General features: G+C 37.8%; 1 protein-coding gene across 2 annotated transcripts; it reads right to left on the bottom strand.

Moving 5' to 3' along the window:
• Window positions 1-3,364: 3,364 nt before the first annotated feature.
• KCNG3 (potassium voltage-gated channel modifier subfamily G member 3) lies at window positions 3,365-10,909 on the bottom strand. Of its 2 annotated transcripts, none has more exons than XM_044075088.1 (2): window positions 9,966-10,909; window positions 3,365-5,385 (listed from the first exon to the last, which is right to left on the bottom strand). In XM_044075088.1, the coding sequence occupies exons 1-2, from the start codon at window positions 10,634-10,636 to the stop codon at window positions 4,737-4,739; spliced, it is 1,320 nt and encodes a 439-aa protein (XP_043931023.1). In that variant the 5' UTR covers window positions 10,637-10,909; the 3' UTR covers window positions 3,365-4,736. The 2 variants fall into 2 exon arrangements, with proteins under 2 accessions (XP_043931023.1, XP_043931024.1); XM_044075089.1 differs by having other exon boundaries at window positions 9,999-10,909.
• Between the last annotated feature and the right edge of the window lie 660 nt (window positions 10,910-11,569).

Genomic DNA, 11,569 nt, shown 5'->3' with positions numbered 1-11,569 from the left:
AGAGGAAATGAAAATGTCTGAATTTGATGAATGGTTGAGCTGGTAGCAAACTAGAGTGCAGGTGTTGTAGGAGAAGTTGACAGAGTAACAGGTTTTCAATAAACATACATTTCCGAACAATAAGAAAGGAGTATAACATTTTAATCTCTGACTGCCATTTATTGACTAATACCACAAAAATATTAAAAATGAACTAAAGACTTAACTTCCTGTTTTTTTTCCTGATGACCAGGATCATCTGCTGCAAGACAGCACCATTATTCTACAGGGTGGTAAGTCTGGGCAGCAGCTTGTGGTAAAAATGCAGAGCGGGAAACAGAAATAATAAGAGACAGAAAAAGAAGAAATATGAAAGAGTGGATATGAAAGAAAGAGAGTATGAGCGAGAGAGAGGGAGAGGAATGGAAGTGAGATTAAAAACAGCAGGTTTTTCATCAATATGCCTTTTTCAAAGAATAAGAAACATGAAACTGTAATATCTGATGCTATTGCCTGACTGTACTCCTCAGTGGTTGTTTACAAAAAAGCAGCAATAACAGGTTTTGCATCAAGGTGTATTTCCTAAACAATAGTACATATGAAAATGTTAAGGTCTTGCATTATTGACTATCTGCAATCCTTAGTGATATATTATCCAGAAAATTAGTAATTTGGTAATGGGCACAGTAAACGCATGAGTCAAATTTAATTAAAATTCTATAAAATTTGGGGTAGTTGTGAGCTATAATAAGAGCAGAATAGCAAGGACATTGCAGTGTAATCTCATTACCTGGAGTCGATGATTACAGGAATAGGCTTGGCAATGCTCTCTCATGGGTGGGTGGTTGTTATAATGGCTAAGCTATTTATCTTTCAGATAGAAGGCACATGGGGTAATTGGCTAGGTTTCTCATAAGAATAGTTAGCTTAGTGCTGATCTATGAACCTCATAGCCTGCTGTAGAGAATTATGATCAGGTATCTAATCATAAGCAGTTTACTTTTTTCAAAGCATAGATGTTAAGATCACCTTGAAAGGAAAGCAAACCTCAAAAGGTAAACTTCAATATCCTTTTCCGGAACATAAAAAGCTTTTAATCAGATGGTGTCTTAATATTTTATGTTCCTTGTGTTTTATGTAGAGTTTGTCATAAACTTTGTTTAATGGTTGTCATTTATATATAAGAATTTTGGGATGACTTGCATTTGCCAGGCATTTGGTAACTTTCTGATTCTGGATACATCAGTTCTTTTTGGATTTTTATGGCATACATTGCAGATGGCACGACTCGTTCTGTTTGAGATTACATTCCTGGGCACTGCATAGTATCTCTTGCTCTTTATTTGCACTTTATTGCTTTGGGATATGACTCATGTGTTCTATCAAGTGTTTGTATTATCAGCTTATTGGAAAGTGTTGGTATTTTGAATATTAAGCCATGCACACATTTCTTTTTTTCTGTGAAATAATTTCTTTCCTTAATCATGATTTTTGCTCAGGCTACTAGTGGATGAAAAGGTTGGGGAAAAGCTCTAAAATTCACCAATAAGTATCTTGAACCCCATGACTTAATTCATGCATCTCCCCCATAGTTATAATAGTAAGTCATGGCCACACCTGCAGTGATGTCATACATGTGGCCACACCCCCTGAGTCCTACTTCGGACATCTGAAAAGGTAGCAACCCTATTTCTCTGCCATCTAACCACTGAGTACAGGGACAGAATCTAACTCACTCTAAACTACAAATTGCGTAAAGTGGTTCTCATATAATGAATGATAATTACCCCCATGTACTGCAAGTTCTTTCAACTTTATACAGCAAAATTTTGTAGGGAAACCTCTATCTGCTTAAAATGTGAAAGACAAGAAAATATGAGGGAGTAAAACTTTTAAGAGACTTTAAAACACTTTGACTGGCTCTATCACAAAAATATGTGAACACTTCCCATACCCCCAAGTGTAAGTAAGAAGATAGCATCAAATCTGGTAACAAGGAGCACTACATGTGATAATTCAAAGTGAAGAAGAAATACTTTAAAATGCCTGTGAAATGTGTTTTACAGCATATAGTTGTCATACACAATGGTAAGCAGCAAAAATGTTAAATAAAACTTACACTGCTAATTGTGTACCAAAAAATACCCTAAATTACTAACTCCTTGCCAAAAATATGACTTTTGCCTTTACTGAAAAATAGAAGAATGAATGTTAGCATTATTAAAATTCTCAGTTGCTCACTTTTGAAGTCCTGCATTTCCCCAATGTGCTGTTCTAAAATGATAGAGTAGCACACTTTGCATTTCAAATAAACATTTTATTGTGGTGCACAACATAGAGTAATGCATGGTACACTGTGATGCTTTCATTCTTTGAGAATGCAATGAAAGTGGAAAGCATATAAAGTGTTCAAACTAGGTCAAATCTTGAGGTCTGATCAGTTACAGGATTCAGTATGCTACTATTTTCTATACTGCAAATTCACTTATATGCACTAAAGACACTCAACCACACCCAGCCGCATACACACGCGCGCCCGCCTGCACACACACACGCTATATAACCACATCATCTGCATCTAGATACAGACACACAACACAGACACACACTCACACACACATCCATGCATGTATCTAGACACAAATCATACACAAACACACACACACACACACACACACACACACACATCCATCCACGTTTGTATCTAGACACAGTCTTATACACAAGCACTCAAAAACACATACACAGCACACACACACTTACTACATACAACCACATCTACATACAGCTATACCCAAAACGCAAACACACACACACAATCTACAGCTGTATCTAGACAGAAAGTCACAGTGACTTGCACATACAAACACACATGAAAACATTTGCAGACACACACACACACACACACACACACACACACACACGCACACACAAGTAGACATGCACACACACTTCATATCTATATGATGTAACACAACAACCTCAGTCATTCCTTGGCACACCCTAACTGTAAATAAAAATTAGCAATGTTACCCATGATGTTGAGGAGACTACCAAGGAAAGGCTAACTGCATTTAGGAACAATGCATTTCAATGAGCCTTCACTCCATGCTGGGACTTCTCAACATAAGAGGAATGCAGTGAGTCTATACATACACACACACACACACACACACACACACACACACACACACACACACACACACTACATACAACCACATCTGCATCTAGATATACCCAGAACAAGAGCATTCACACACAATCTACATCTGTATCTAGACACAAAATCACAATCACTTACATACACACCCACCCACACACACATACAAACATAAACACTCATGCACATGTGTGAACACACACACACACACACACACACACACACACACACACACACACACACACACACACACACACACAAGCAGACATGCACATGCACTTCATATCTTTATGATGTAACAGAACAACCTTAATCATTCCTTGGCAAACCCTAACTTTAAATAAAAATTAGCAGTGTTACCAGTGATGTTGAGGAGACTGCCAAGGAAAGTCCAATCGAATTTAAGAACAGTGCCGTTCAATGAGCCTTCACTCCATACTGGGACTTCTCAATACAAGAGCAATGTAGTGAGTTTATGTGATTCTTGTAGAAGTCTGATGCACTTTATAATATGAATTTTAATTTAGTTTACAGATCTTTCCAATCTCCTATATGCTACTGGCAGGCAGACAAAATTATGTTCCTTTAAAAATACAGGATAATATTCATTTTAACTTCTTAGCCAAGAAAGCCAATATGATATTAGAATGAACTGCATACCAATGAAACATGAGAAACTATTACACCATTGAATTAACCATGAAATACTGATGTGTTCATCTTACAGTTTTTATATGTGTGTGGGGGGGGGTAGAAACACCTAGAAGTACCATTCAACAGATTAGCACGGCAGTTAATTGAAACCTACTCCAGTAGAAGAAACATGTTTGAGCAAACAAAATCTGCTCATCTTGGGTAGCAGAGGACTGACATTTATGCCATAAAATGTTATGTCAAAAAGACAACCATAATGTTTGACTCCTTCCCAAACTTCTCCATAAAAAAATCAGCATTAAACAGTTTCGAGTGGCAGAGAGTTTTTAACTACAGATTGTGGCAGTTTGATTTTAATGCAGAATGAATCTTTGTTACCATTAACTTTCACAGTGTAAGAGTCAGGCATAATTAAGAAAATCTACATTTTATCTGTTAATGTACATTATGGTGCAACACAGGATGTTGATCTTGGCTGTTAATTTTGGCCAAGTTACAGTTCTCCAGCTAACTTATCGTTAAGGTGGCACTGTCAGTAGGGAAAACAGTTAAAAATTAGCAGAAGGGTCATAATGAAAAAATAAAGAAATAAAAGCTGCTTAACAAATACTAATTCTGTGCATCTTATTTTTAGCATAGACATATATGCAGTACATGTTTCTATCACAACTCACCTCCACACTGAAAGACTGATGTTACTTTAACAAAAAATGCAAAGAGTAGTGAATAATTTCTCTGAATGCTGCAGTGCAATTACATTTTTACCAGCTAAATATTTTTTTTTTCATTTTTACTTAAATTATATAAGAATATTTCTTTCTATAAAAGGCTGCAGATAACAGGCGAGTCTCTTCACAAAATACATTTGAATCAAAACAAGCTGGAACATAGCTTCAGTGTACTACAGTTTCATATATAAAGAAAGGCAAGAAACCACCACTGATTACCCATTCAAAAATTCAGTGGAGATGGGTCTACTGTACCTAGCTGATCTAAACTTCAGTTCATGATAGCACTGGACAAAGCTATGGTAGATGAAGGTAATAGGCAATGCTAGAAGAACAATACCACTAACTACACAGACACCACCAAGAACTCTTCCAGGCATAGTGATAGGGTACATATCTCCATAGCCGACAGTAGTCATAGAAATGATCACCCACCAGCAGGCAGCAGGAATGCTAGCATAGTCTTCATTTTTGGTTTCAAGGTCCAGTCCATGTTCTAAGAGCTGAGAAAGTGCCCCAAAAATTGCCATGGCAACACAGATGAACACAAGCAGCATCACCATTTCTCTGTAGCAGCGTTTGAGTGTCAACCCAAGTGTCTGTAAGCCAATGAAGTGTCTGGCAAGTTTGATCACCCAAAAGATCCTCATCATTCTGAGAACCCTTAGTGTGACCCCAGCTCTCTGCAGCTGAGAATTCTCTCCAGTAAGAATGGTCAACAAAACAGAAATGTAGTAAGGTGAAATGGCCAGCAAGTCAATGATATTCAGGGGCTTCTTGACAAACTCGCACTTGTTCCGTGACACTATAAACCTTACTATACATTCTGCAGTGAACCAGCCAATGCACACAGCCTCAATTATCCTGCCAAAATAAAATGAATTAATGTTTAATATTATGCATCATCACACTTGAAAAAACAATCAATTTTCCTTATACTGATATTTATCCATTAAAGGCAGTAATCTAACTACAAGATATAAAGTTCTATGGTTATTAATATCCACATGCTAGAGGAAGGTAGGATAGCAATGCTTTCCCTGACTGCACTCCTTATTCAGCAATGTGTTAAGGAACATTTCACTTCTTGGAAGATTTATGAGGGAGTGCAATAAATCATTTCCAATTCCAGTACCTGTTCCAGAGAAAAGTTCCTTAATTTTAAACCCTGGCATAATTTTCATTTATAACAGCTGTACTTCCTCTGTTGCAATAATTGTGCAGGAAATTGCATTCTTGATGCATAAAAACAGAATAAACTAAAAAAGTAAACTGCTAATCTAAACAAGGGTACAAACATTTCAGTGTTTCAGCAAGAAAACAATCCTTACTTTTTTATATGCAATATATCGCCACATTATGCAAACAGAATGCACCTGTGTATGAAGATTCGTGACACTAAGCACACATTAAGCTGCAGAAATAACCTTCTTACAGAAATTTCATGGATAGATAAAAAAAACAGACTGTATATGTTTATTTTTAATAAAAAGTTGTTTTAAAAATACATTCTTCCCAGAATCTGGAATGATGAAACTGTAAACCAGTAATCAAATCCAGAAAGCTAGGGAAGGCTTTGCAGTTAAATAGTACCAGATGTGGTGAGACTTCCTTTTAAATTCCAGTAGTGATTTACAACAAAATGTCTCATACAAGCTTATCTTCATTGTGTGTGTATACATACATAACACACCCACATACACAAGCACACACTGACACAGACAGACAGACACACACACAAACACACACACACACACACACACACACACACACACACACACACACACACACACACACATATGAATACATTATGATGCTCAATACTGATATACACCACTATACACAGCATAAAGACAGTAGGATCTGTACTGATACTAATTGCTACATTAACTACATGGTAAAGGATATGCTTTCGAACATCAAACATAGAAATTTCTTAAGATCGCTTGCCCAGTAAGTTTAAGTATATTCCCAACTGTCTGATTGATTTACATAATATATGTCATTGTTATTCAGCCTATACAAATTAAAAATACTTAGTGACTGTTAGATATAAGCATACAACACTGAAAAACCTAAACTTCATTAAATAGCACCACAAGACTGGTATCATATTACCAAGTGAATATTGCTCACTGTGTCTGTCATGAAATGCCAGACTTCAGAGGAAAAAAGAAGTTGCAGCATTGTACATCCATTTTAAAAATACAGTAGCACACTATTACCATGTTTCTATTAGACAACATATAGAGCATTCTCAACATAGATCTGAAAATTGCAGGAAATATGTTCCCATGTCCCAATTATAGTATAAGTTATTTCTAAATGCATCTCTTAGTTTGCTTGTTGTTTTACTTTTAACAATACATTATTCTCTCTTATTGATCTGGCTCTCCATTCTACCCATTGGGAAAGGCACATTACTTTTATGCAGGATCCCTTAATAAATCCACCACTATTGTTGCCTCTGATCCCTCTCTTACTGGTATTTGCCCTCTATTACCTAGACATTCACCTTTACTGTCAATGCACATGTATGTGTTCATTAGGCGATGTAGTCTTTTCCAGGAAAAGTCCCCTTCACTGGTCTTTCTGTATGTTGTGAGGAGAGGCAGACAACAGTATGAGACAGGAGTAAAAACAGAAAATTCAGGCCACACCTCTGAAAGTTAGCTTGTTCTTGACTATAAGAGTTGGCTCCATATACCCACTGTCAAACTGATGATTAGGCATAGCAACAGACATCACATATTTTAACACTGTTATATCCATTCCTCACTGTACTTCTTCCAAGAGAACTTCCTCTTCATCAACTGACTTGAAAAATTTGTTGATGAAATCCTGAAGACAGCTTAGTTATGATGTAAAGAATGTTAATCTAAAAATAACCTTATGTTGTTTTATTTACAACATGTATACATACTAAACCGCATTTTACAAAGAGGTAACTATGAAAGGTAAAACAATATTGAATGTTTACTGTGATTACTTTCTTCACAATTTACACTGATTACTGTTTTCTTAATCAGAAAGATGGTATATTCTTCCGTTAAGTCTGATATAGATTTGATAACAGGAAATTAATTTATCAGTCTTACCTTGATCAAAGACTCCTACTACCACACTTCTAATGCTGTAATTGACTTCTCTGCATCAAAGGCATTCGTACCCACATGATTTAGTAATTTTGTATATTAAGTATGCTATAAATATAACAGCACTGCTGGAAAGGAAAACCAGTTAGAGTGGAAATTTAAACTTACAAAATAACTACATTAACAATTTATTTTTAAACAGATATAGACACTAAACAGTGGGTGTTGACAAACACAGACACGAAGTAACATTGTACCTGTAAACGTTTTAAAGAGTAGCTGAAAACGTGTGCGATTTATTTACCCTGTATGGTTATCTTACAATATAGCTAGAGTATTACAGTGTTGTTTTGAAAATTTATCATGTGAATGCAGTAGATTACCTTTGTGTAAATTTGATAATGGGAAAGAATCTGAGCATACACTAAACGTTTGACAGCACCTGCCAATGTATTAATAATCTGTTTGTTTTTGCTTATTGTAACTCCTTTACTAAGATTAATAATGGAAAACATGCAAATTACTATTGCTGTACCCTTAGTATTATATAAGACAATACAGGAGCACTAAACATTCGTTTTTGGTGAACTTTACAAAAGCTTGGAGACGTGATAATAAGACACCTGCAGGTACGCAGTCGATTCCTTTTCATTTGCGTAGGGTACTTTGCCTTGAAGGCTGGTATATCCAAGGTGTGATGTGTGCGTGTGTACTTGGTATTAACCCCAAACAATGTTTTATTTATTTATGTGTTGGTGCGTGAGTTTGCATATATTCCATTTCAGTTAATTGAGACTTTCTGTGTGCGTGTTGAAAGTGGAAGGATGTGAGCAAATAAATCAAAAACATCAATAATTTGGGCCTACAAATAAATAGCAGGGTCGAACATGTGCTTGAGCTGTGTAATTGTCCGTTTAGTATTCCGGTCAGAGTCTGTACAGCGACTTGACAGTGAGTTGTTCGCATTGTATTAAAGGCGGTAGGAACCCAGAGCGTGTTATAATACTGATGCTGAATGCATGAAGTTCCATTATTCACCAGACTGCGTTCATCATAATCATGGAGTTATTGCTGTTTTTACTTCAGATGAAGGAAGGACAGTAGTGTCAGCACTACACGACATTCAGAGGTTAATAACAGATTAAAGTTAGCAAGGGTCTAGCTAAACATACTTAACTGAGTGAGGACATTGTGAGCACTTTTCATAAACATCACTGCTCCTGGAGACCAGGTCTTTTGTATGCACAAGAGGCAACCTTATACGTATTTTAAATACTACGTGTGTGCTTAAGGTAAGGGCGGACAACAGGAGTTTGAGTAAAATGAAAACATTTCTAGCTACACCCTTGGAAGTCAACTTGCTGTTCAACTGTGCAGCCTAGCTAGATCAAGACGTACTGGCTCCCTATGGCGTATAACTGGCTGGTTACATTGTAAGGGTAGAAAGTACACACATTAATAAGCAGGTTGCTTTTAATTAACCTTTTTCCTTTTTAAACACAGTCGTTGGCTGATGGCATGACAAACTGTCGTCAAGGTTTTCACGTTAGAACTTAAAAGGTAAGAGACTACAGCGGTCAGCGAGTCTCACGTAGTTGCTGCAAAAGTGGCGCTGTTCGTGGTGCTGAACTGCTGGGAGGCTAGAGGAAAAGACCTGAATCTTCTTTCCCACTGTTAGCACTTCCTACTAAAGGAAACTCGACAGTTATGGGCGTCAGTTAAACAACTTCAGTAATATGCATACCTCTTAACCGCTTAAAAGCACAATGAATGTGTTGAGAGACAAAATTAATAGGAGGAGGGTCAAAGGTCCAGAAATCGGGGCAAAGTTTAAATGTTGCACTTATAAACTTAGGAAGTTGTTCAAAATAACAGATTTTGCATTAACGTCCATTTTCTGAAGGTGAAGGAATCTGCAATTCAAATGTCTGTCATTATTTAAGTGACTTCACCCTTCAGTGATTCGCAGAAAACCACAGATTTTATGATGAACAGACCAACAACATGAGGTAAAAATCTGGACATTCTGCAAAAGTCTGGACAATTGAGAGGCACCGGATTAGCCAGAGAGTAAAAATGGCTTATCGATTTGTGTATTTATTTATTTAATGTATTTATTATTGCTATTAATTATAATTTAGAGGGTGGCTTGTACTGCAGACAACCACAAAACAAACGACTTTTCTGAGATCAGGGCATGCCTTACAAAACAGATATTAAAGTAAAAACTGATCTCAGAAAGCATGCTTTACAAACGCAAATACACAGAACAGGGACGCTCTGGTGGAGTGACGACGAAGGTTAAGGACGGACTAAAATCACATAACTAGGTAGAAAAGTTATAAATACCCTGATGGTGCCATTAAACTCTCTGTGGTATACCTGTGCTCCTCCACGCTGTTGTTTTCGGCCGTTTTCCAGTCAGGTAAGGTGCTAGCGCATAGCACTACCATGGACACGATAACAAATAGAATAGAGACTGTGGCTAAGATCTGCGCAGCCACAGAAGACGTGGGCTCCTCAAAGGTCCTCCTCATCCTCTCCAGCCACTTTTTGCCGCCATGAGACGTTTGAGGCTCTGGAGTCCTGATTGTACTGGGAATAGCTGGGCAGCTCTCATCGTCCTCTTCTTTAGATGACTCGTCCGAGTAACAGGCATAGTAAGTCTCGGATCTCCTGTCATCCAACCGCCTTTGACAACAGTACTCGAGATGTGCTGCCTCCAAGCCCCAGTATAGCATTTCATTATAAAAAGAGAGCTCGCACATGTGAGGAGCAAAACGCAGCTTGCCATACTTGACATAGAGAAGGATGAAGCCAAAAGCCTCCGAGTGACGATCGAAAAAGTATTCATTACGTTCCCGGTCGTAGTCATCACACACTTCCAGTACCTCTTGCTCTGATGCGCAGCCATGCAAGCGGCTGACCCTTCTCAGTGGGAAACTGGCCAGCACTTCGTTGGGGAAGCGATGCCGGCTACCACCCACATTTAGAATAAAAGTTCCGCGTCTAAAGTTCATGGTTAGCCAAGTTCTTCCTCTTTTAGAACTTCCACAGACAGTGTTCAGAAATCAACACGTCTTGTATTACTTCCCGGGCCAGCAGTGCCCCACAGCTAGGGATAAGCCCATGTCTCCTGTCACTGCTGTCAGGAACAGTAAGCAGGCGACAGCTGACAACCATCTTCCTGGAGTCCACAGGACAGGTAAGTAAAAGAGTATGAGAGATCAGTAAACGCTATGAAGTCCTGAACTGATGCTAGCTTCACAACTGTCAGACGAAAACTGCAAGTCTTCCAGTTGCCAGTTAAGAGGAGTTGTGGGAGCTACTGTTATCCAACAGTGTGGGATTGAGAGCTCCGCCCCAGGCGGTGGGCTTAGAAATCAATAAATATTCCCTTCCACTGCTGCCCTCTTGGTATCCTGTTATCTAACTTCCAGGCGACCTGTACTAATCTTAGCATATAAAAAAGTCTCACATTGTGGATTGCATTTTGCTTTACCTTGTTACATTAAATATTTAAGCAGCATACACCGGTTACTTCTGTCTTTTTCAGATTGTCTCATTTTACTGTCCTTTGTAGAAGACACCTTATACTCGTCAAAGAATCTTAGAACTACATGGAAACCGAAGCTAACACCAATTTAGGGATGCACGCCAATGCTGGTGACAACTGAGTTTAATATTACTTCCACAGGATAAGTGTTATATACCTGATATTGTTTTACACCTTTTCATCACTGTAGACTTGTTTTACTGTTTAGGTGCCAGTTTTGTGTTGTTTTACTTACTACTATTTACTATTATCTTACCAAGCTCTCCGTATCGGTACTCAGTCTTCTCATGGAAATGTAGTATTAACAATAATTCACTGCGTTCATTTTGTTGAAGGTTTGCCATAAGCTTTTTCCTTCTTGATTTTGAGAAGAGTTACCAAGTGCTACTCTGGCACT

This window comes from Protopterus annectens, chromosome 6.part0 (genome assembly GCF_019279795.1).
Source record: "Protopterus annectens isolate FY-2018-M chromosome 6.part0, PAN1.0, whole genome shotgun sequence".
Taxonomy (NCBI): domain Eukaryota; kingdom Metazoa; phylum Chordata; order Ceratodontiformes; family Protopteridae; genus Protopterus; species Protopterus annectens.
The sequence above is the reverse complement of the archived record's forward strand: the minus strand, read 5'-3'. Positions and strand labels throughout refer to the sequence as shown.

Excerpts from the sequence above, each read along its gene's own strand:
- KCNG3 (XM_044075088.1), bottom strand. The coding sequence starts at position 10,636 with ATGAACTTTAGACGCGGAACTTTTATTCTAAATGTGGGTGGTAGCCGG. Across the intron at positions 5,386-9,965 it reads AGTTTAATGGCACCATCAGG|GATAATTGAGGCTGTGTGCA; the intron begins GTATTTATAACT and ends TTATTTTGGCAG.